The sequence below is a fragment of the Apodemus sylvaticus genome, chromosome 2 (assembly GCF_947179515.1).
Source record: "Apodemus sylvaticus chromosome 2, mApoSyl1.1, whole genome shotgun sequence".
NCBI classification, from domain to species: Eukaryota; Metazoa; Chordata; class Mammalia; order Rodentia; family Muridae; genus Apodemus; species Apodemus sylvaticus.
Window position 1 is genome coordinate 54,596,792 of NC_067473.1, and position 25,348 is coordinate 54,622,139.

The window sequence follows — 25,348 nt, forward strand, 5'->3', positions numbered from 1 at the left end:
GAACTGCAAATTGCTTAAAGAAATTCAGAGAAACAGATACCACACTGCTTTCTTGCGTAGAGGAATTTGTGATGAAGTAAAGCCCTTCCTTGAAATACAAACTTTCTCAGCAAGGGTCTTTACTGCTACAATTATTGTCATTTTGAGAAGCTCAGCAATGGAGGTATTAATTTGGTACAAATGTAGATGGATCACTTTAGAGACAGTGTGGAATTAAATATTACAAGGCATTCTGTTTTGCTTATTTAATAGAGAGTGAGGCCGGGCCGGGCCACATCTCCAGGGACCCTGGGCAGATGTGGACTGAGTGACTACAGCCCTTCAGGGTAAACACTGTAAAAATAAACGAATGAGCAAAGTGATGGGATATGATGGACGGGATGCTGGGTAATTACTGTGAACGCTTTGTTCGAGACCCAGAAAGGACTTTAACCTCTAGGTCTATTAATCTGGCTTCTATCTCCCAGCAGGGCTAGCGGCACTTTAGGTTCTCAATCATAAATGTCTGATTTGCCCTTGGTATCCTGTAGCAATTTTGTTTTCTTTCCATTGAAATCTGTTATCTCACCCTAAAAAAGGAAAATACACAGACTGGCGATAGTGCTCTCTGCTATCTGGGACCTTGAGAATTTCACAAGCAGGTGAGAATTTGGCCATATGGGAATTCCTTTGAATTCTCACAGGGCCAGTAGATAGTCCTGAGCCCTGCTCCCTATAAAGTTCAGGAAGGGCTCTGAACTCTGGACTCTGGGAAAAGCATTGACCATGAGACCGACCCTGTTATTGGTTGCCCTATTTGGGTATATCTACTGTCAAGAAACATTTGTGGGGTAAGTGACATTTTCTGGTGCTTATTTGGATTCTACTCAATTGATTCCCAAAACCTCCCATTTGATCACAACTTGGTCCCAGAATAAGGGATGAATGCGCTCTGTGTTTGCAGAGCTCTCTTAGGTTGTGGGGAGATAACTGGAAAGGTAGGAGTTGATCAAAAAGGACGCGAATGAATTTAGAGGTAGAAAGGAATGGAAACCATCAAAAGCCCCAGAGACCTTTTATCTGGTAAGAAAGAATAGGATTGCACATTGGGGCACTCACAGGCTATGGTGGCTTCTACAATGTGCAGACAACAGAGGGGAGGTTAGGGAGTTTGCATGAGGGAGAAACGTATTTTGAATGGAAGTGCCTTGACACTTCCGGTGCCTGTGGGAGCCTGCAGGCTCTGACTGGAGACCAAGGACAATTACTGTGTGGAGTTAGTCTTACAGCTGAGCCTGGGAGTTCCTCCATCTTTTGCTAAGGAAGAACAGCTTTACAGACAGGGCAGGCTGTCTCTGGGAGAGTTGGTTCTGTGAGAAGAGTTCAAAACCTATTCCTCTTCCTTTCCCATGACCTTAGACAATATTTTTATGGGCTGCGACAGGAGTGACTCCATTTTGTAAAATTGAATTTTCACAGAACTGACCTCACCCCCTTCCTTCCAGGGGTCGGAATGTGGGGCTGACAGACAGCAGGGAAGGGATGCCATGTCTATACTTGCCTCAGGCGTCATCCTAAGGGCCCGGTCTCCCACCCACCTCCCACCTCTCTGGACTCTATCCTTCCTGTCAGCACTTGCCTTCCTATTTTCAGGTTTCTTATCTGGGTGGTAGGGCCGCCTCTGGAGGACGAAGGTCGGTCCTGGCTGCAGGTGTCAGGTGATGCCTCCCCGGGCTTTAGGACTCACTCACCCTTGCTTTGAAATCCGTTGGTTGCTCTATTTCGTTTTGCTCATTTTGCTGAGACAGGTTCCCACTCTGCAGCCCTGGCAGCCCTCACTCATCGGTGACTTAGGCTGCCCTCAGCCCCCTGACTTGCAGCTTTCCTTTGCCTTTGCCTCCCAAGTGCCAGCACCCACACCAGTCCCGATCCCACCGTTCGGCAAGGGTGCATTTTTGGAGAGTATTCTGAGGGAATTTACAAAGCCATGAGAATAGCTAGCCAATTCAATTTGGGAATCAGAGAATGAAATGAACTTTAGGATTTCTAGAATGTTGACTAAGTAAGTATGCATTAGAAATCCATGAGGGGGCCGGGCGTGGTGGCGCACACCTGTAATCCCAGCACTCTGGGAGGCAGCGGCAGAGTTCAAGGCCAGCCCCTCTATAGAGTGAGTTCTAGGACAGCCAGGGCTATACAGAGAAACCCTGCCTCGAAAAAAACCAAATCCAAAAAAACAAAAAACAAACAAAGAAACAAAAAAATCTATGAGGGATTTTTTTTTTCTAAAGTCATACCCCTCCCTTTTTGGCTGAGCAACTCCTGGGGGCTGCGGTCCCTTTGAAAGCATACCAGGAACTACTAGTCTAATGTGTTACTTTTCCCAGTGCCTCATTTTAAAGATGGACTCCTGGGAGTCCATGCATTATCTAAAAGTAATGAGACCAAATGGAGGAAATTTCAGACCATTTGTGGCAGATGGCTACTTGCAGGCGGAAGGGGCTGGAGGAGCTTGCGTTCTGCCACTTGTGTGTCACACGGGAGAGCCGTGGAAATCGAGTGGAGCCCATATCTGAAGGTCTGGCTTCCTGTCCTCACCCCTTCTATTGTGATTTGTTGCATTGTTCCTTCTCCAGAGCACATGAGCAAGAAGTCAGCCTGCTTGGAAAACTGATGGAAAAAGATAAGGCTCTTCTACTAAGCAAAAGGCTCTTCTACCCAAATTTTCGCTAACACTACACTTGCCGGTTTGGGAATTTCTCTTTTCTGCCGTGATATTGGTTTTTCTCCTTCGAGCTTCTGTGTGTGTGGGCGTGTGGGTATGACCCACAATTTGATTTGCCTGGACCTCAGTTTTCTCCCGCTATATGCCCCAAGTTTGTTTAGACCCTGGGACCTGGAGATGGTACTCTTGTTATATTTTCAGTCCCCCAAATAAAACAAACAAAAAAGCAACCAGAAAACGTCATGTGTCCCCAGATGTGGATCTAATTCCTCCTGCGAGCACCAAATTAATTATTCTCCTTTTCCTCTTTCTTCCTTTCCATTCCTCCCTGAAAAGCAGGAACAGACATGTTTTAAGAGGCAGTGCTTTATGAGCAGCATGTGTTATCTGACAAATACTCATTAGCTCAAGGAAAGGAAACTTTAATGGCAAGCTTCCTGCTAGGAGAAGGTATACCTCTTAATTATTATTTAGATAACACTTCCTTGGAGGAAATAAAGCCATTGGATCACCTCCTCATGCTGGGGTGTGGGTCAGTATAGGATCTATTAGTTTCTGGCTTGTGAAGGAGATGATTGCATTCACCTCCGTGAAGAGGCTGACTGGAGCAAAAAATGGACGGGAAATGGTGAACAGGTTTGGCTTTTAAGGTCGCGTCTGTGGTTAATATATTTTAGAGATCAAGTTCTTGAGATCATCCCAAGGGATGAAGAGCAAATGAAGACTCTGCAGCAACTGGAGGCTGAAGAGCATCTTGAGGTATTTGTCATACCATCCACGTTTTCCCCCTCCAGTAAATAGAGCCAGCATGATTGGCAGCTGCTTCTGTTTGTATCCCGACTCCTTGGAGGTAGCTGTGGGATGCTGGCTCTTTGAGCCTGGGTTCCAAAAAAGCCTGGACTCCCACTCTACAGCCCTGAGCAAATCGTCTTCTTTTGCGGTGATTCATTTTCACAATCAGAAAACTGAGGAAAAAATATATCATTCTTCATATCTCACAGGACCACTGCAAGACTTGGGGGGGAAAAGATGGAAAATGTGAAAGCTGAACACCTTTAACTCATTATTTCCCCCTTAACATAATTTATGGCATTAATACCCCATGATGAAATGAATTGGACCTCTTGAGTGCCAGATTGATTTTTATTTTTTTAAGACCTCCCATAATTTAAAATCATCTTTTCCTCTGCCAATTTTAATATCTGGCCATGGTGTGTGTGTGTGTGTGTGTGTATGTGCTGAAAACAACATATTTGCTGACCCTTGGGTGCACAGAACCTCTTGTTGCTGTATCGCAGTGGTTCTGGAATGATTCAAAAGAAACTAGGCAACCAATTGCATTATTGAAATCCATCAGTATACGACTATCTATTTCCCCCAGAGCGATTCGGTCATTACCTTGGCTTGGCTCTTTTTTTCTTTCAGCTTGATTTTTGGAAATCCCCCACCATTCCCAAGCAGACAGTCCACGTCCGAGTTCCTTTTGCCAGCATCCAGGCCGTCAAAGTTTTCCTGGAGTCCCAGGGGATTGCTTATTCCACCATGATCGAAGATGTTCAAGTAAGTGTCCAGAGAACAGCCTTGTGGAGGGGCCTGCTGCTCCTCCTCCGGGGCCCGAGTGCTGTCAGTGTGAACTCCTATGCAGGATGGCAGGGAGGCACATCTTCTGTTTTTTTTTTTTGTTGTTGTTGTTGTTTGTTTTTTTTTTGTTTGTTTGTTTTGCATTTCATACAAAAGGAAGGAGACCAAGCTGTGATTCAAGTAGCTTTTAATTAGAAGTTAACTCGAAAAGGCAGGCTGAGCCACAAGATGGCCTGAAGGCCCTCTAAGCACTGTTAAACCCAACTCCTGCCCCCCCCCCCCAGCCTGCAGCTGCTACCTGGCCCCAGCTCATGCTTGCCCCATCCATTCTTGAGTACTACCAGAATAAGAGGCATCTGACCCAGAGCCTACGGATGAGATGCAAACACAGCAAGGAAAGCTTGGTCCTGGGTCCCGAGTGTCAACCCGTGATTTACCCCGCCAGACTGAATGCATTGCTGGTGCAATGCATACAGTACAAATCATAGAGTCGTTTTACTTTAGGTTCTGTTGGATCAAGAGCGTGAAGAAATGCTGTTCAACCAGCAAAGAGAGCGTGGTGGTAACTTCAACTTTGAAGCCTACCACACCCTGGAAGAGGTAGGCATTTCAAAATGAAGATCAGAGAAACCAGTCGCTCTTTTCTCTGAGGACAAGGCTACTTCCTCCGGGGGTGATTGGGTAACTTAGATATTATTCTCCTTCTATTTCCATGCTTCCTAAAGTCTCCCTCAGATTTCGTAGTGGGTGCCTGCCTAATGCAGGAATTGAAGTCCACTTGTCCATCCCAACGGCCACACCCACACAGTTATTTTGGAGGTGCCAAGAATGTTTTAAGTGAGTCCACAAATAGCTCTCTCACACTCTTCCCACAGCACTCCTTTGCTGATTTTTAAGCTGCATAGGCTACAGAGTGACTCAAGAGCGACCATTGACTGTGGTCTTGGATGTGTCAGGGGCCACTCTGAATCAGCTGACTTTCACACAAGGGTCAGTGTGTATGTTGGGGGTTCCCAAAGTGCACATTGATTCAAGGTCACACAGTAGCAAAAAGTCTAGTCTCTCTCTGCCTTTCTGGGTCTCAGTCTTTTCTTTGTCAGGGCCATGGGTTGCTATATAGGTACTTGGAATGCGTGGCACTTACCAGTGTGACACAGAGCCTTTTTGGGGGGAAACTGGTATGGATCTATTCATCTGCACTGTCAGATCGGCGGTGACAATGGGGACTAGGAGGCGAAGAAAAGATAGGAAAGACTAAGAGGGCAATAAGCCAACAAATAAAGTTTAAGATGTATTAATTTTTTTTGCTGTAATTTATTTAATGGTAAGAGCCATTTAAAATGATTGGGAGTGGGGCAGATATGGCTTGAACGAATTTGTTTCACTGCCAGAAATACCAGCATGATTGAACATGGGATAATACCACCTGGTAATATATGTTATATATGTGTCTTGCTACCTTCCTAAAATTCTCCCACTTAAGAAAAAAGTGTCTTAGTTCTGCTAGAAGAAGAGTGTAAGCTGGGCAGTGGTGGCACACACCTGTAATCCCAGCACTCTGGGAGGCAGAGGCAGGTGGATTTCTGAGTTTGAGGCCAGCCTGGTCTACAGAGTGAGCTCCAGGGCTATACAGAGAAACCCTGTCTCGAAAAAAAAAACCAAAATCCAAAACAACAAAAACAAAAACAAAAAAAAAGAAGAAGAGTGTGAAAGAATATATGTATGTATAAAGCATGTTCTATGCCAACTGCAGATCTAACAAATAGGTGTTTGCCTGCAGCAAATGCTGGCAACAGCTGGATACTGTTTCAGGTCTGTCTCTGTAACAGTAGAAGCCTTGATATGTGGGGAACGCTCAGAATTTCAATGAGCCTTAAAAAATGGGGTCAGAGTAGCCAGTGACCGGAGGATGTCTCCACTGTCCCGGGGCCTGCACTAGCGCATTTTGTATTTTGTAACACAAGTCGGCCTCATCTCTTTTGGTGCCACTATGGATTGCTGGTTAAGGGGAAAGAGTTCCCCTGCTGGACGTGGTCTAGCGGGGAGAAAGCCACAGGCAAATTAGGCAAGTGCCATTTTACTTGCACAGAACTGGAAAGAACCGGCGGTGCTGCGGCAAGATGGCTTCTCCTTTTCAGAGTGACTCATCATGCGGGTGATGGATTCCTGCCGCCCCCAGCCGGGATGCGGAGAGACCCGGAACGAACGGAAGGGCGACAAGACCCTAATAACTGCATTCGCTCCGTCACTCAATTACAGATGCCTGTTTATCATTTGAACCTTCCAGATTTACCAAGAAATGGATAACCTCGTGGCTGAGAACCCTGGTCTAGTGAGCAAAGTGAATATCGGTTCATCTTTTGAAAATCGGCCCATGAATGTGCTCAAGGTATAACGGGAGCAGTGACTTTTGTTTTCCCTCTGATGATGCTTCTAGAATCCCGCTCCTCCCAGCTGGGCTTGCAGAGCACGTTTTTATCCCCCTTTTTCCTCTCTCGCTATATATATATTTTTTCTTTTTTCCTTTTTTCTTCCTAACCGGTCTTCGCTGGTTTTGAGCATCCCCACCACCACCCGCCCCCCTTCCTTTTCCTTTTTTTCCTCTTTTCCTGCACGCTGACGCAGGTCTGCAGAAGAGAATTAATGTGTCCTGATAGATGCGTTCGTGGGGAGCCAGGCCGAGCGCGCCAATTGGAGCCGAGGAGGAGAGGCGGCGGGCGCGGGGGAGGGGCGGGCGAGCACTGGGGAAATTAATCAAAGTGGGAGTTCTTTGCGGATTTTTCTTTTCTTCTCTCTTTTCTTGTAAAAGCCAGCTTAAAAGCACACAAAAACAAACAATCAAGCAAACAAAACGCACCTAGTAATTGTTCGAACCATATTAAAAAGGCAAAAAAGCAAAAAGGCAAAAAAAAAAAAAAATCCAAAACCCTAAAACAAAGCAAAACCAGTTTCTCTGTGTGCAGAAGATGATAGACAACTAAATGCAAAGATGATGTCCTGGAATGAAGGTATTTGGTTTTTTTGTTGTTGTTGTTGTTGTTTTTAGGCGACAGAAAGGCTCAGGTTCACTGTGCCTCCACCCCTAACAGTTTCGGGATGATAGTTTCAAGCATTTGCACTTTGTTCAGAAAAACAGTGAAAATTATTTCCCCAGACTTCCTAGAAAGAGTTTGTTAAGGGGTGTGTTGTGAGGAGGTAATGTCACAAAGCCCTACTAAATTTGGAAACCTTGTGGCTAGGAACCAACTGACTAACTGGGACGTGGATTCCTCAGGAGCGGTTCCCCAAAGCTGGCCTGGGGGGTGGCTGCCACTGCTGCATAGCCTGGCTGGCGCTCACTAATGCCCCTTCCTTTTCCATCTGGCCTACCTCAGGGAACTCTGAATTCTCCCGCCTTGGTTTTTCCTGGCCTTCGATTTTTCCAAGTGGTTTGGTGGTTGAGACGTTGAGACATTTTTTTGTTTTGCTTTTTTTTTTTTTTTTAAGTTCCCTACCTTTGACATCTGAACACTCTGAAGGAAAAGACTCAACACATTTTCAACAAAACTTTCCCAAACCTGTGAAATGTGAAAATCCTAGCAAGAATTTGCATTTCTCATTTACCTTATCTGTTGTGCTTGGGATGCTACACAGAGGTAGAAGTTGATGGTGCAAAAATAATCTTTTCTTCCTATTTAGTGATTCAATTGGCAAGGCCGCTGTTCCAAATAACCCGGTCCCTTAGATTATACAACTGAAGCGCTGGAGAGCGCAGGGGAGCAAGTCGGCTGTTTTGATGCAGGACTCAGAGGGCTGCAATGAGATTCTTAGAACAGAAATAATAGATCCGTGCATAAACATTGAAAAACAGAAGAACAGACAAAAAGGGCAAGGAATAGCTTTGGCAACTCGAATTCACCACTATAGGGTGATAGCTGTAAATATTTTCTCTTTTCTTTTTCCCCTTCTCACCCCTCCTCACCACCCCCACACATTTGCTTGCATGCTTCCTGCCACATGAACTAGTCTTTTAAAATATAAGAATGACGTACTACCTGAAACCTGTTTCTTCCCTAATTTATAATGTGAGCATATTTTCATTACATGATCTACAATATTTTTTTTTTTGCAAACATCAAAGGAGAACATTTTTGCTTTGCTTCTCAGTCTGCATTTAAGCCTGTTTTTTTCTTTCTTCCTTCTTTTTGTAAAGAAAGGGACTAAACAAACTGACAGAAGAATCAAGCCAGTGCTGCCTGTCCATCTCCTCTTGTTCTCTTAATCCCATGGAGAACAGAAAGGGGACAGAGAAGGACCCTGTGGGGAGAGGCGGTCAGGCGACTGGGGAAAAGCTCTTTCCATCGCTCTGTTTGTTTTGCAGTTCAGCACGGGAGGAGACAAGCCAGCCATCTGGCTTGACGCGGGGATCCACGCTCGAGAGTGGGTCACACAAGCCACCGCACTGTGGACAGCAAACAAGGTCATTTTGCTTAAAATTCCTCTCATATTTTGTCTTTTGGGACTTAGGGTCTCTAAAGACACACTGCCCTGGTGGGCCTGATTGTGAGCACTCAGCCAAATCCTCCGCTCACCACAGCGGCAGGAAACAGACTTTCTTTTCTTTGGTATTATCCCATCCAGGATCACCGTACCGAGTCCCAGGGCCCCTTGTTAAAAAACACAGCATGCCAGAAGAATTGGAAAGGGTGTCGAGTTTCAGCCTAGGAGCCGGAGGGGAGCTTGGTACTTAGAGGGAGGTGCCTCCACTACAAAGTCCTGAAAGGGCTTCAGAGAGCAAATGGAAACTCGGAGAAGACTCTAACCTACAGATCTAAAGTGAACCGAGCTGAGGGGGTGTGGGTCGTTCTGAATCTTGCCCAAATCTGATTCTGAAGTCGGAACGTAGCAATCTTTCTCTTCCACATGGTCCTTGGCACAAGAGCCAGGACACGATGCTGGGTGTGACCTAGGCTGGTATTTCTTAAGTAATTCCAAAATGACATGCTATAAATCAGAATGTTAATTCATGAGCAAAGGAAATCAATCCACATCAGATCATTCAAGCATGCGCAACCACGTGCATGCCGACTGATACATTTTTCCCTTCAATTAAAATGCGGTTACCTTTAGGGTATTATGAAATGGATATTTAACAGTTGAATAATAATGCCTTTAGGATGGCTGAGCACAGGAAATGAATAAATTTTAATCCAGCAGAAACTTCAGCTCTCCTGCAATTGATTGCAGTCAAAATGTAATTCCCCAAATGGAATTTAACCAGTTCTCCATATCTTTAGCAAAGTCCCCGCATATTTAAGCCATCTGATGTTGGTCCCGAGTTCTTTTGGAAAGTCACCCCATTGGAGGATTAATGAATATCAAGTTTTTTTTCAAATATCAAGTTTTAAAAATTTATAGATCCAAATGAGCCACACACATACCATTGCCCACCATTGCAAAAAGCTTCACTACAAAACCAAAAACAAAAACAGACAAAAAACAAAACAAAAAATCTCAGGGACAGAGGGTTGCCAGAGAAAAAGATGGTGATATTTACTTAATAAGGAAAATAAAATTAGTATTTATTTAATATAAGAAAATTACTGTCACCAGAAAGGAAAGTTATGGACTCTGCAAGATACTGTACTCCACGGGATTTGAAAGTTTCCCATTGATTAACAGTGGTCCCTAATTCATGTTTGGAATCAGCAATAACAGCAACCCAAACAAACACACACCCCACCCCACCCCACAAACCACAAAACCACAGGGCCGTAATGTCTTGCAATACATCTTCTGGGGAAAGCGGGTGGTAAGATTGAAAGTCTATGTCTCTCCTCAGATTGCTTCTGATTATGGAACAGACCCAGCCGTCACTTCTCTTCTTAATACTCTCGATATCTTCCTGCTGCCTGTCACAAACCCCGACGGATATGTGTTCTCCCAAACCACTGTAAGTCGCTCAATTGTTTTACTTGTTGCTTTGTGTTGTTTTGACATCTGCAGGACTTAAGACACACAGGGATGTGGAAAACCAAACAAGAGTAATCGGTCTGTTCTTGATTTACTCTAAGCAGAATACCTGCTCTTTCAGTAGTGGCACCGGGAAGTGTTTATGATTGGTTCCTATTCTGACACTATTCTGTCTTTCCGTGTCCACCCAGCCAGAGCCTAGTTCAGCTGTTATGATGGACTGTTGGAGTGCTGGGCTTGCAGTGAGTCACCTAGGAGATTTGTTCCAATTATCTCTGAGTGTGTGTGTGTGTGTGTGTGTGTGTGTGTGAGAGAGAGAGAGAGAGAGAGAGAGAGAGAGAGAGGGCAGATATTACCTTTTGATAGTTAGATTGTTACAGGATTTAAGTAGGTAGCACAATGCATCCTAGCATTTTTACTTATAATTTGTCAAAGAAATCCTCTGTAATATCAGTAAAAGGAGTTATATGGGGTCCCTCCCCCTAAGACACCATTACAAAAGCACCACTATGGCATTGTGACCTCATGCATATTCAGAATGAATCAGTCTCAAGTTTATTCTGGTAGATAGCAGATAGTAATGACAATGACAGAAGCATTTTCAAAGAGACTACCTTCCCTGCTCACAGCCTGAGATGCTCGCTGCATGAACAGATAGTTATAGGGTCCACAGGCAAGCCAGAGGAAGGAGGCCTATTAACTCTTAGAGGTTCATAACAAAATAAAACAAAACAAAACACAACACATTAAACACCGTGACAGTTCTGTAGTAGGGTTACCAATTTAGCCCCATATTTTCCTAAACTATTCTCTCACAAATTCCATCTCTTTTCTTTTTTCTTTTTTCGTCCCCCCCCCCTTTTTTTTTTGTGGTGGTGGTGGCTAGCATTTAACATACCCGTGTTTTATGGAACATGGTTTGGCAGGCATTTCCTTGAGAGAAGTACATAAAGTGGGGACCTTTTGACAGCTCTGGGCAAAAGAAATAGCGCGCAGTTCTGAAGGAAGGGAACGGGGAACTAACACACGGGAGAGGGACCTGCTGACCAGAAGGGATGACCATCTTTTTCTTCTTCCATATTCGTATTTGTTTGGATGTTTAAAGAATCGTATGTGGCGAAAGACCCGGTCTAAACAGGCGGGAAGCCTCTGTGTTGGTGTGGATCCTAATCGGAACTGGGATGCAAATTTCGGAGGTGAGCCCCGGGTGTCATCTCTAGGGATGGCCAGACTGAATTCTGGCCGACTGACTGGTTTGCAGGGCTCTGCAGTGCCTTCAGCCCGTTTAGTCCATTTAGGATTCAAGTCATTAAAAAACCCTCTTTGAAACACTTCACTAAATTCTCTCACTTCTCGGGAGTGCAGCCCTGTCACAGCTCCAGGCAGCATTTAATTCGGTTTGCTTTACAGCTTGGTTTTCCCGCAGGCTGTAGTCGCGTTCAGCCTCTGAGCCTAAGATGCCAGGCTTTGCACAATGGCGGGGGTGCGGGAAGCCGCGCGACCAACCGCTAGAGGGGGTTAGGATCTGTAAGGAAGAGATGCATTACATCATCTAGTAGATGCTTCGAGAAGGAAAGCTTACAAAAAAGAAGTACAAATGGAATTAAGAAATGGATTTTCAAATTACAGTCAAAGATAAAATGTTAGCTTGCTAACATTTCATTGACTTCAGCTTTTCTCTTTGGGGGGTCCTCTGGCAAGCCAGCTGGGCGTTCTTTTATGCTTTTAGGCACCAGTTAAACCTGTTTCAGTAATCACAGAGTTGAAGTTTGTTATTTTTTCCCCCTACTACTTTTCTGAAACAGTACATTAGTTGCTTTTCTCATTGATGCAACCGAATACGTGACTAGCTTCTTCTCAAGGGAAGAAAGGTTTATTTTCGCTACACGTTGGAAAGAACATGGCGTGGTAGCAGAGAAAGCACAGTGGTAATAGGAACATGAAGACCATGTTCGCGTTTTGTCTCTGGTCTATAAGTAGAGAGAGATGGGTGCTTGGCTCAAGTAGCTTCCCCCTTTCCTTTACACTCACGCAAACAACCCAGCCTGTGGGACTGTGCTACCGCATTCAGGGTTTAGGGTGGGTTTTTTCTTCTTAGTTAAATGTCTCTGGAAAGATTCAGAACCTTCCAGAGGTGTGTTTCCTAGATGTTCTAAATCTAGTTAAGATGACAATGAAGATTAAGTAATACAAACCCTGACGCTGGGTGCTGTGTCTTTTTTCCTAATAACTAGCACAGAGTCTGCAACACCGAGAGCAATCATTAAATATTTGTAAACCAAATGAATTCTCGAGAGTTACAGAACTGAGACAAGACCCACTAGGGATGTGTGATGGGGCACGCATGAGTGGTAACTTCATTCATTGCTTTAATGATTTATTCTTCTTCAATTTTTTTTTTGCATAGAAAAAAACATAATCAGAGCACTAGACCCAAAATATTGAACTGGATCTAGTAATTCAATGCCTCTTTCCCCTCTGAAACATAATTCTTAAATAATTTTAACATAAGCTGGCATAAGTTATATTTACATGGATTTCACCCAGTTCATGTAGAGACCTTGGGAAATCTCAATCCCCCAGCTGCTCTTTAAGAGATTCTCCAGCATTCACAGCCCCTGCCAGGCCTGTAGTGACCCCCGTTTTTTAGGCATCTTGAGCAACGACTATAGCTGTTGAGAGAATCGAGGGCAAAGGTGGCCTTGTCAAATGTTCTGATTTCTTCAGGGTGGAAAGCGTGTCAGAGGTTCCTTACATTTGTGACTTTGTGACTTGGAAATACAGATGCCTAGAAACTTCTACTCTTGGACTCTACAAATTTGAATTGGTCCCAGAAAGTGAAGTTACGGAACTCCCTACCCAACTCGGGAGCTGTTCTTTCAACAGCTCCCACAGAGGGAGATGATCTAATCTGATAGCTCCTTCTTCTGTACAGAGAGAGGGTCCGTATTTTAAAAGAAGAGACGTGTCCAGGATGAGTTCATTTCTGCTCCCTGGCCATCCCCTTAGAGCAGGGATTTCGACCTGACACAAGCATAGGTTTATTCTGATTTACACGGGAGGAACTTATTCATGCATGTGGTAACTAACACCCATCCTGCAGTATGGCCTTGGCTGTTCTGGAACTTTGTAGATTAGGCAGGCCTTGAACTCAGAAATCTTTCTGCCTCTGCCTCTGGTCTACCACCTGTGCCCAGCTACATCAGCTTCTTCTTCTTCTTCTTCTTCTTCTTCTTCTTCTTCTTCTTCTTCTTCTTCTTCTTCTTCTTCTTCTTCTTCTTCTTCTTCTTCTTCTTCTTCTTCTTCTTCTTCTTCTTCTTCTTCTTTGGTTTTTCCGAGACAGGGTTTCTCTGTGTAGCCCTGGCTGTCCTGGAACTCACTCTGTAGACCAGCTACAGTGTCTTCTTAAAGCTGCTGTCCTAACCAGGCCTCTTCTTCTTTCTTTCTTCATCCCACCAGGACCTGGAGCCAGTAGCAACCCTTGCTCTGATTCATACCACGGACCCAAGGCCAACTCTGAAGTTGAAGTGAAATCCATAGTGGACTTCATCCGGAGCCATGGGAAAGTCAAAGCTTTCATCACCCTCCACAGCTACTCCCAACTGCTCATGTTCCCCTATGGCTACAAATGTGCCAACCCCGATGACTTTAGTGAGCTGGTGAGTTCCTACATTGACATTTTGAGTTAATGACCACACCTGTTGTGTGGACAAGTGAAGTTCCATTCATAAAGCTGGACACTGAGGAGGAGGACTATTAGTGACAGGCTATGAAGGTAATCAGACACACACCCAATGCAGACTAAGTTTCTTTGGGAAATAGAATTCATAGAAATTAATGGTGCCTTGACACAGATGATCCCGGAATCTGCTTTCCTTTTTTTTTTCCCTTCTTTTTTTTTTTCTTTTTGAGACAGGGTCTTACTGTGGGTATCCTAGTCCAGATTGGCTGTAAAATTGCAAAGTGGTGATTCTCCTGCCTGTTTTAGTGTCCTGAGTGCTTGGGGTACAGATGTGTATTGCCATGACTGGCCTTAGGAGCCTGCCACCACCTTTGATTCCCACCGTATGTGACCTGGATGTGGAATCGAGGTTCTTGGATTGCTGGACAGATGCTCTGTGCTGAGTGGTATGGCTACCCAGAATTCCCTAGGACTCCGTTGTTGCCTTTGGCTCTGTGACTTGATATGACAGCGCACTGGTATATGATGTGTACTTAAAAGGCTTTCCTCCCTAACTCAGTTCCTTCTGTCATCTTTCCCATTTCAGAAACAAACAGATTGGCTGCAGTCTTGGGTCAGATGGTGACATCTCAGGGAGCTGTTCACAATTGAGCAGCAGCAATTCCCGCATGAAGAGAATGTGCAAATATTTCCAATTTGGCTTTTAGGCTTGATTTTGAAACCCATCTGTTAGGGATAAGCCTGGAATTGAGACCTTTTGGACAATTTACCTTCAAATAGAATTTTGCCAGCGGCCCCAGGCTGTCATAGAATAGATAATTCTAGTTCAAATATATCTTTCATCTTATCGGTTGGATTTTTCGGTTTGTTAGGACAGTTTTCAGGGTTGAAGAGGACTTGTTACCAAAGTTACATCTTGGGGGGAGGTTGGATGGGGATGTCAAGACTGGTAGGAACCTAAATATACTCTCTCTTCACATTAAAAAAATTAAATATAATTTATTTTTAATTAAAAATCAGCATACAAAATATTAGGTTTCATTATGGCATTAAAAATATTGTTTCTGTCTTTTCTTGCCTCTATACTCATCTTCCTCCTCTGTTTCCTGTTGTATTCTTTTCCCCTTTCAAGTAACATATTTCCCCCTACCCCTTCATACCTTTGAAAATACTTTTTTTCCTCTTGATATCTCTTTTATGGGTCTACATTTACACTTAGGTAATCTTCGGTTGTTCAAATCCCGTGCTCAAGGGTCTGTGAGCTAGCTCTGTAGTCTGCAGCCTAGAACTGGGTGCCTCTGCCTTCAAGGGATCTTATTCCTGTGGTACAGAAGCTTGCCTATTTGAGTTTCCCCTTGTTGTTGTCTGCTCTGTCATCTGGCCATATTGACCAAGTTTGCTCTTTTTTTGGGAGATAAATCTGTAAATTACTTAAAGGCTAGACACCCGATTCTCCCTGATCTTCCTATACTGCACCCCGCTTCCAAACTATCCTGAGTCCTTTAAGGACTTACAATGTGGGACCAAACTCCCACCCTGTCCCGGGTGTTGTTTTCTGAATGCCAGCTTTGCTTGCCTGTGTTCTTGAAAGGTCGCCCCCAAAGTGACTGCAGAGCCTGTGCTGTGGGTTAAGCATCGGGAGCAAAGTGGCTGTAGCTGCTATTCATCCCCCCCCCTCTCCTCCAGTTGAGGGTCACCTTAGCTTCTTGGCAGTTGCACCGTGCTGTTGAGTCATGCTGGGCTCATTGACAACTGAAACCCCCAGGCTCTCCGAGGCTTTGGCTGAGCCAGGTTTTCCCCATCTGGTATTTGTACAGTTGTTTTCCTGGACCCAAGTTCAAGACCTTACATTTATCCTTAGCAAGGACAGTAAAGCCCCAATCAGTCAAAAATGGAACCCTTGAGTAATGGAAAATATTTTGCTGAGGTCTGCTTCTTGGAAACAGAGAGAATCACAGAAAATAAGCCAATAGGGATCAACTGGGAAAAAAACCCAACAAACTTCCCAGGTACATCCTGAAGTCAGTGCACACACGTTCGCTTTAGTCCCCTGAAGCCTACACAACTTTCTAAAAGTTTTGTTTTTTTGTTTTTTGTTTTTGTTTGTTTGTTTTTTGTATTTTGAGACAGAGTTTTTCTATATACAAGCCTTGCCTGTCCTGGAACTCACTCTGTACACCAGGTTACTCTTGAACTCACAGAGTTCCACCTGCTTCTGCCTCCTGAGAAGTGATTAAAGGCATGTACTACCACAGCCTGGCAAGCTTTTATTGTTATTATTATTATTACTATTACTATTATTATTATTATTGTTACTATTTTATATTATGTATATGAGTGTTTTGCCTGCATATACGTCTGTACACTACCATGTTGTTTCGGGACTTAAACTCAGATCCTTTGGAAGAGCAGCCATCTTGTTAAGAGGAAGCTCTTAACAGCCGAGCCATCCCTCCAGCCTACTTCCTAAAAAACTTAAAACTGCATGTGTTTACTTTGTGTGTCTATGTGGCAGTCAGGGGGCAGCTCACAGGACCTGGTTCTCTTCTACCATGAGAGTCACAGGAACTGAGTTCAGATTGTCAGCCACCAACACCTTTACCCACTCAGTGATTTCTCAGGCCACCAATACTTGGATAGTATTTTCCATTTATGTTTCTAAACAAGGAGAGCTAGAGGTAAAATAATGGATTCTGGAGCATCGAAACAGCTGCATAATGATAGAATGACTATGTCCTGTTGTATGTTCACCGCAGAACAACACGTGATTACTTTCCAGAGAAACGGTTGAGAGAAAAGAAATGGGTGTGCGTCTGTGTGAGCTAAGGAATGAGCCCGCTTAACCAGGCCTCCGTATCTATGTTAGAATATTGGGTAACTGGTTTCCCATGAGGCACATTTTATCAATTCACTTTTCCTTCCAGGATGAAGTGGCCCAAAAGGCTGCTCAGTCTTTGAAAAGACTCCACGGTACCAGTTATGAAGTGGGACCCATCTGTTCTGTCATCTGTAAGTATCTAACCTGCTAGGGGTTTGTACAAGTGACCTATAAAGAGGAGAGCAACATTTGAATTTGGGCGAATGCTTTGAAATGTCTTCGCATGAAAGCGATGACTCTCGTGCACATAACCCAACCTTACCTGTTTTTCCCCAGAAGGTCTAGGTTCCCCATGAAATATTTATGATGTCATAACAAAAGATTTCCTGGGGATGTGACTTTTGTGCTGTCTCCTCGGCTTGTTTACACTCCTTTAATCCCAGCACTCTGGAGGCAGAGACAGGCAGATCTCTGTGAGTTCAAGGCCAGCCTGGTCTACAAATCGAGTTCTAGGACAGCCAGAGCTGTAACCCAGAGAAACCATGTCTTGAAAAACAAAACACAAACAAGAAACCTTTATCAAAACTTACTCTAAAAGTCATGTTCTTTAATTAATCTTCCCTTTCCTGGCCAAGAGGGACTCCCGTCTTGAGTAGGTTTATGAACTGTAAGTGGTGAAAGAATGGACAAGGCTTCTCTAAGGGGACCTCTTTAGAGGCTGAGGGGTTAGTGCAATGGTAGAGTATATGCTTAGCGTGCATGAGGTCCTGAGTTCAAAAGCCCTGGGTTCAGTCTTCAGTATGAAAAACTCAAAGCCAAAGCAAACAGCGACAACAGAAAACTCCTGGCTGGTTCCATGGGAAGTTGCTGTTACAGGCGGTTTTCTGTGCACTGAATGGGGGGGGGGGGAGAGAAAGGCAGCTGAGGCAGGGGTACATCTAGAAGTTCGCTGTGAGACTCTGTGAGACTTTTCTGTCTTCCAGTGGTACACCAGGAGATCTCGGCACACCCTCAATTCTGAACCATTTAAATGTCTTTCCTTATAGATAAAGCTAGACACTCAAAACTATACAGTCAAGTGTCCATTTCCACAATGTCCTGTGCCCAGAGGTCCCTTGGAAGCTAGTAGAACATAGCCTCAGGCAGATATTTTATATTAATCAGGCTTTCATTAAGCATCTGCCTGTGCTAAACCTGATGCTAAGTACTGCAGATACAAGAAACCTACCAAGAACTCAATTTCTTTTGCATAGTGTGTGTGTGTAGGTCAGAATACAACTTGTGGGAGTCAGTTCTCTCTTTCCACTTTCTGTGTTCCTGAGATCAAACTCAGATCATCTGGCTTGCAACAGTGCAAACTTTACCTGCTGAACTACCTTGCCTGTTCAGTGGTCACTCTGAAGAGAGATGAACAGGAATGTAAAGGAATATTAGGATGTGTGAGCGGTAGTAGGTTATGTATGTCTCCAAAATATTGTAAAGCTGCGGTCGGAGATGTAACGTGGTGGGGAAGCTTCGCATTGGAAGGGAGCAGGGTTTTAAAGATTGGTAGCCATCAGGCAGCTGACAAAGGAACAAAGGGCTATATCCTCTGACTGTCAGATCCAAGGGGACTGAAGCATGGAGCCGGATGGAGGGCTCTGAGGGCCACAGGTAGGGTCGGGATTGCTGGGGCAGAAGATGTGAGGAAGGGAGACCGTGGGATGGGGTTTTGGGTGCCATGTGGAGACTTTCATTTGAAGATTCTGGAAGCCATCTTGGAATTTTCAGTGAAGCAGTTGAAATATTGAGTGGAAACTGTAGTGGTCATGGACTGGAAGTAAGTACGTCCTCCAATTAGGGTTGGAGATGGTCCAAGTGACAACAGGACATGCGCAGTGCATGCGCAGAGCATGCGCAGTGCTTGGGACATGCCCTTGGCCCTTGTCCTTTTAAGGGTGGAAAGTCTTCGGCACGAGTTTCTTGCGGAAGGCCGAAGGTCGTTGGATTGTGCCACGCACTGAGAGGGACATTCTGGGTCATAAAAGGGGAATGTTGGAAAGAGTATGAGTTATAGAAATACTGATTTGAGGTACTTGTAGGGTTCACAGGCTTTTTAATTTAATTTAATTTAATTTTTTCATTTCAAGACATTTTATTTTTTCATTTTTTTTCCTCTGTATTAACAGCACTGCTGTCCTGGAACTCGCTCTATACACTAGGCTGGCCTTGAACTCACAGAGAACCACCTGCCTCTGCCTTTCAAGTGCTGGGATCAGAGGCGTGCACCGCACACTGGGCTGGGTCTGTAGGGTTTGTAGGCCCTGAGAGCGGCAGAGAGGAGAGGGAGGAGCAGAAAGGGAGAGAGATTGACTTACGAAGGCTTGATATGGATGGAGGTTGAGACAGGCAAGCAGGGAGATATTTGGCGTGGGAAGAACCCTGGGAGGAGAGAGGCAGCGGGGGACCAAGCAGAGAAGCTGAGGACCTTGAATTTCAAAGACCGAGAAGGGCAATTATTAAAAAGGAGACAGTGGTTAAAATGATAAAAGCCATATAAAGGTCAGCGCTCAGGAAGGAACATTTTCCACTGGGTTTCTGTGACTAGTTCATTAGTGGCCTTGGCAGGTACAGGAGAGAGGCTGAGAGGAGGGATGGAGGATGCAGAACAGGAGGCTGGGTTTTATCCTGTGTTGTTTGTCTGCTTTTAAGACACACAGTACACATATGAATACATATATGTGTAATGGCTGCACAGTGGAGATGCCGAGAAGGGGGGACTGAGCAAGCAGGGAGCGAGGGGACCTCTCTCTGACTGCTGTGAGCACGGACAGAGCTCCACCCATGGTGGGGGCGGAGGGGAGGTTTGTGGGACTACTCACTTGTTAGTTATGGTTTTCATTTTTGTTTGCTTGCGTTTCTATTTTTGGAGACTATGTGGTTTCAGCCTCGAAAGATCTGCCTGCTTTTGCCTAAGCACTGGGGTTAAAGGTGTGGACCACCACAACCAGCTACTTGTGGTTTCCTTTCATGGGAATCTTAAAAGGCAGAGTTGTGAAGTTTACTCATTAAATCCAGAATGCTTCATGGGAATGCAAAAGTACTTCTTTTTTAATTTATTTTTTAGTTTTTAAAGATTTATTTGTTTGTTTATTATATGTAAGTAAACTGTAGCTGTCTTCAGACACTCCAGAAGAGAGACTCAGATCTCAGATTACAGATGGTTGTAAGCCATCCATGTGGTTGCTGGGACTTGAACTCAGGACCTTCAGAAGAGCAGTCAGTGACTTTTAACTGCTGAGCCATCTCTCCAGCCTGCAAAAGTATTTCTGATGATGCAAGCAGTCATGGAAGTTTCTCTGCTTAGATTATGGATGCCTGTTTTCCTCTTTGTTTGTTTGCTTCTTTCTTTCTGAGATCTATAATACACTAAATTTTATAGGACAAAATTCAACATTTATCATATTTCTTATCATGTTCAATTTAATTAATGACTTTTTCCCCACCTCCCTTTCTCTCTCTTTTTTTAAATTAATGACATTTGTTGTCAATGAATACAATCATATTTAGCTGGCTGAAGTCAATGCATGTGTATATCTTGTATCCATCTACTTAAATCTTTTTCGGTAGAGTGTTCTGTTTTTGCATGTTAGTTATTTGTTATTTTATTGATAAATCTCAGTTATAAGGTCTTTGGATTTGTCCAATTTATGTAAGGCAATGCTACAATTTATACTTTATAAGCAAGCTCTTTTTTGGTTAGATGGTCTTTTGGGAAAATATTTCCATAGAAAGATTAACCATCCATGTGGAGTGAATGGGTTTCGAGGTTTTGTTTGTTTTGTTTTTGTTTTGTTTTTTCGAGACAGGGTTTCTCTGTGTAGCCCTGGCTGTCCTGGAACTCTCTCTGTAGACCAGGCTGGCCTCAAACACAGAAATCCGCCTGCCTCTGCCTCCCAGAGTGCTGGGATTACAGGCGTGCACCACCACTGCCCGGGCGGGTTTTGAGGTTTTGTTATGTGTGTTTTAGGCTGTTCTCTGGGAAGTCTGATCTGCAAACAGTTGCTGAGCCTTAACACCATGTTCTGCATGGTATCGGCCTTACCTGACATGGTACTTCAGGTATTTCAGGTTGGCTCAAGCTTACTAAGTAGCCAGGAATCATCTCCAACATCTAATCCTCCTGCCTCAGCTTCTTGAGTGCTGAGATTATAGGTGTGGGCTATAATGGGTTTACGTGCTATTGGGGGTTGAGTCCAGGATTTTATAAATGATAGGAAAGTAATCTACCAATTGAGCCATATCCTTGGCTCCCAGGGTAATCTCCAGAGCCCCTGAGTATTGGCAGTGGGCACAGAGAGTGGGCCTCGCTTGGGACCCTGGCAACAACTTATATTGTTGAAGTTCATGCTCTCGTTTGTCAGGCTTGGGTGGAAGTTGGAGTGTAGGATGGATGTTGGTAGAATGCATCCTGTATCCCTGAAGAATGCATCCTGTGTCCTATACATGTCTCATCCCAGTCTGTCTGTCTGTCTGTCTGTCTGTCTTTTTTTTTTAAATAAATTCATTATTTTATTTTTTTAAGCTACTAAGTCTTTACTTTTTTGTTTATTAATTTACAATATGCATATAGGTGTTTGGTCTGCATTATGTCTGTGCATTATGTGTCTGCATAGTGCCAACAAAGGCATCAGATCCCCTGGGACTGGAGTTAAGACAATTGTCAGCTGCTATGTGGATACTGGGAATCAAACCCAGGTCCTCTGGAAGAGCAGCCAGTGCCCTTAACTGCTAAGCTATTTCTGTAGCCCTACATCTCATTTATTTCCTTATAAGGGATTTAGGTTTTCATCTCCCCTTGTGTTCTAGACCTTGGAAGGCTGGGGGGTTAGTTAGTGTATTTTTTTTTTTTTCTGCTGAGGACATAGGTATCAAAGATAGTTCCAATAAGAAAATATCAGACACACGCAGGTTTTCTATGTGCTCATTTAGGACCTGGTCCTTCATACGTGCCACTCCTGGCTGCAGGTCTTCTCAGTGCAGCTGCTGAGACCCTGCCCCACCCTAACCTGGAGAATAATTAGTCCTCTAAGAACTAGCTAAGTGTGTCTTGCCTCGTGACTCAGGCTGGCATTCAGCTCCGGGCTGAGCACCTGCTCTCCAAGCCATGGCCAGATGCACATCTTTGGAAGGTGAGACATTTCCTGGGTAACTTCTTGCCTGCAAAGGGCTTTGAAAGCGCTTCACATAGTCATGAGAGTTAGACATCAGGAGAAAGAATATAACTACTGGGGACAGAACCCTGTATCTGAATTATAGTTCTGACACTTTGGAACCAAGTCACGTTGGGGCAGTTACCTATCCTTTCTTGTTTTTGTCCATCTGTAAAATGGCTTGCTGAGAGACTCAGAGATAATATGTGGAATGAAAGTGCACACTAACTCTCAAGTCCTGTAGAAGTATTGGCTGGTGCCCTGTTCCCCACCATTATCTCTGATGTAATCTAATTTGACCAGGCCCTCCTTATTTATTGATAATTGATAATGATAATTATAATTGATAGTGACACTTATAATCATTACTGACACTCAATAGATTTGATTTTTTTCACAGCACTGGGGATTGAATCTGGGACCTAGTGCATGCCAGGCAGGTGCTAGCTCATAACTGACACTACATAGATTGTCTGACCTCAGTTTCTTCTTCTGTACAATGGGGATAGCACTCCTCAGACCAAAATAGGCATAAGAGGAGTCAGTAAAGATACATGTAGTGAGCACAAGCAAGCACTGTGCTTATGGCTTATGTCTAGTTCTTGCTGCCCTGTGTCATAAGATGTCACTTGTCCCCACTGACATATTAATCTTTTTTTTTCTTTTTTCTTTTTTCTTTTTTTTTCCACATTAATCTTTTGGAACTTGAGAGATAAGTTGGTTTGCTTTATGTCACCAGCTAGTGATTTGCAGGGTCAAGATTCTGTCTGAGGGCCTCTACACCTCTCAGTGGGATTGGCTCTGCCAAAAGTACAAGGTGGTAACCTTGGAACCCAAGAGGATTCATTCAAGTCAGGCAGGTCCCAGTTAGTGTTTTCTGTTTGCTAGGTACTGTGGTGGTTGCAACAGGGGAAGACAGTCACCAGTTACAGAAATCCTTGGGCTTGGAGGTTAAACACCCCAAATTCAAAAGTCTCAACCCCAAAATGTTCCCAACTCTGGAGAAGAATAAACTTTCCCCTGCCAGTGGAAAATTTTTACGGGACAGGTCTAAGTGAAGGCACAGGTATACTAACCACAGTGATAAATTGATTTCCAGGCTATGACTATATAAGGTATATATAACACACAAATGCATTTTATGGGTAGATTCGGGTCCATCCTCAAGATATCTTATGCATATACAATTATTCCAAAATCTCAAAAATATCTGTAATCCAAAACCACTTCTGCTTCCAAGACTTTGGATTTGGGACAGGTATAATTTGCAACACTAACCTTGAGTCCAGGTCTTTCTTATAACAGCCTCCCTGGTCTCTTAGGTACCTTGTGGCTTCCTCCAGCTTTACCTACCTCAACCTGTTCTTCCTGGGACGGGCCTCAGGGCCAGTCTATCGCCTAGCTTTTCTGACTCATGAATACCTCAGGACTTTGTAGCCTGATGCCATCTTTCTTTATCATGAGCCACGTCGTCGTGTGCTATGTGGTGGCCATGCTTTATTATTGTGCTGGCTTACCCATGATCCCTAGCACTGGGCACGTGATTTGACATCTGATGGGCTTGAAGCCAGGAACCAAGTCACTCACTGGATTTGTAATCCATTCTATCCCACTAGAGAAAACAATGTACGTGCCTTCGAAAGAAGGAAATGGTGTGTCCTTCAAAAACGGGAAGGTGACAATTAGGACATTGAGCAAATGGTTTCCAAATGGGTAGATAAAGTCAAGAGGCTCCTGAGAACACCAAAGAAAGTCTAAGTATAGTGTCCGCTTGAACACCATTTTTGTTTTAAACTATGTTTGTGCATTTTTTGGGGGGGTCTGGTTCTTGTCATAAGCATGAACCCCTAGTAGACAGTGCCTGTCCCTGAAGCCCATGCTTAGAAGCCCAAGTTTATCTTTGTTGTTGTGTTTTTTGTTGTTGTTGTTTTGTTTTTCAAGACAGGGTTTCTCTGTGTAGCTCTGGCTGTCCTGGAGCTCACTCTATAGACTGGTCTTGAACTCAGAAATCCATCTGCCTCTGCCTCCCAAGCGCTGGGTTTAAAGGCGTGTGCCACCACTGCCCCGCTAGGATTTATCTTTGATCATACCCAAGGTCTACAGAGACAGTGCATCAGATTTCATTCCCTTTCGTCCCTCAGACCAGGCCAGTGGTGGAAGCATCGACTGGGCTTATGACCTTGGCATCAAATACTCATTTGCCTTTGAACTGAGAGACACAGGCTTCTATGGCTTCCTCCTGCCAGCCAAGCAGATCTTGCCCACGGCGGAAGAGACCTGGCTTGGCCTGAAGACCATCATGGAACATGTACGAGACCACCCCTACTAGGGATCTGCAGACCAGACAAATGCCATTAAACCTCTGTGGTGCAAAGCACAACTGGCTTCTGATTATTCCTTTTTCTTTATCTTTTTTTTAAAAAAAGATTCATTTATTTATTATATGTACACTGTAGCTGTCTTCAGACACACCAGAAGAGGGCGTCAGATCTTGTTACAGATGGTTGTGAGCCACCATGTGGTTGCTGGGATTTGAACTCAGGACCTTCAGAAGAGCCGTCGGTGCTCTTAACCTCTGAGCCATCTCACCAGCCCCTGCCCCCCCTCCCATTATTCCTTTTTCAGTCCTAGTCTGGAAGCAGTATTTAACCCCTCCCCCATCCCCCAGGTCCTGGGGTTTGAATCTAGGGACTTGTTCTTGCTATGTGAGCACTTCCTCATTGAACTCATTTCCAGCTCCTAATTCCCTGATGTCTGTTGTCCCAAAGCCACAAGTCCCTGGCTGTATCTGTGTATTTTTCTTTAACCTGCTCTAAGTAAACTATTCCCAGCATCCCTTAACTTTTAAAAGTGTACTGAGTTACACATGATAACATTGACTGTTTTATTTTTTTCAGACAAAGATTTTGTAGTTGAGGTTGGACTTGAACTCCTGGCTTTACTTCTTAAGTGCCGAGATCACAGGCACATGCTACCATACCCAGCTCTTGATTATTTTGGAGGGGAAGTGGCTAACAAAGATATTTTAATGTTTGTGTTGAGCATGAGGGTTAAGAGAAGGAGAGATGGGGCTGGAGATAAGGCTTGGCACATAAGAGTACTGGCTGCTCTTGCAGAGGACCCCAGTTTGATTCCCAGCGCCCACATGGTGTCTCACAACTGTAACTCCAGCTCCAGGGCATGTGATGTCCTCTCTTAACCTGAAGGTCACAGGGTACGTGGTAACCAGGCAGGTACATGGTACACAGACATACATGTGGGCAAACCACTCACTTAAAATCAAATAAATAAATCTTTAAAAAGAAAGAGAATGAGAAGCACTCAGAAGCAAGTAAGACAAACCCAAGAGTTTGGTATAAGCTTCTCAAAGAAAAGTCCCAGAAAATAAGAGAGACCAAAGTGTGGTGTGGGCCCTCTCG

General features: G+C 44.2%; 1 protein-coding gene across 1 annotated transcript; it reads left to right on the top strand.

The window, feature by feature from the left end:
* Positions 1-714: 714 nt before the first annotated feature.
* Cpa2 (carboxypeptidase A2) lies at positions 715-24,309 on the top strand. Its single transcript, XM_052173379.1, has 11 exons — positions 715-830; positions 3,382-3,463; positions 4,130-4,264; positions 4,790-4,885; positions 6,573-6,674; positions 8,646-8,744; positions 10,107-10,217; positions 11,343-11,433; positions 13,697-13,896; positions 16,844-16,928; positions 24,071-24,309. Exons 1-11 carry the CDS (start codon positions 766-768, stop codon positions 24,256-24,258), a joined length of 1,254 nt encoding a protein of 417 aa, XP_052029339.1. The 5' UTR covers positions 715-765; the 3' UTR covers positions 24,259-24,309.
* The last annotated feature ends 1,039 nt before the right edge of the window (positions 24,310-25,348 follow it).

What these genes read in the sequence shown, in the direction of transcription:
- Cpa2 (XM_052173379.1), top strand. Translation starts at nt 766, where the DNA reads ATGAGACCGACCCTGTTATTGGTTGCCCTATTTGGGTATATCTACTGT. An exon ending in ATGTGTTCTCCCAAACCACT is followed by an intron (nt 10,218 to 11,342) that starts GTAAGTCGCTCA and finishes GGATGTTTAAAG; the next exon opens with AATCGTATGTGGCGAAAGAC. An exon ending in CCGATGACTTTAGTGAGCTG is followed by an intron (nt 13,897 to 16,843) that starts GTGAGTTCCTAC and finishes TTTTCCTTCCAG; the next exon opens with GATGAAGTGGCCCAAAAGGC.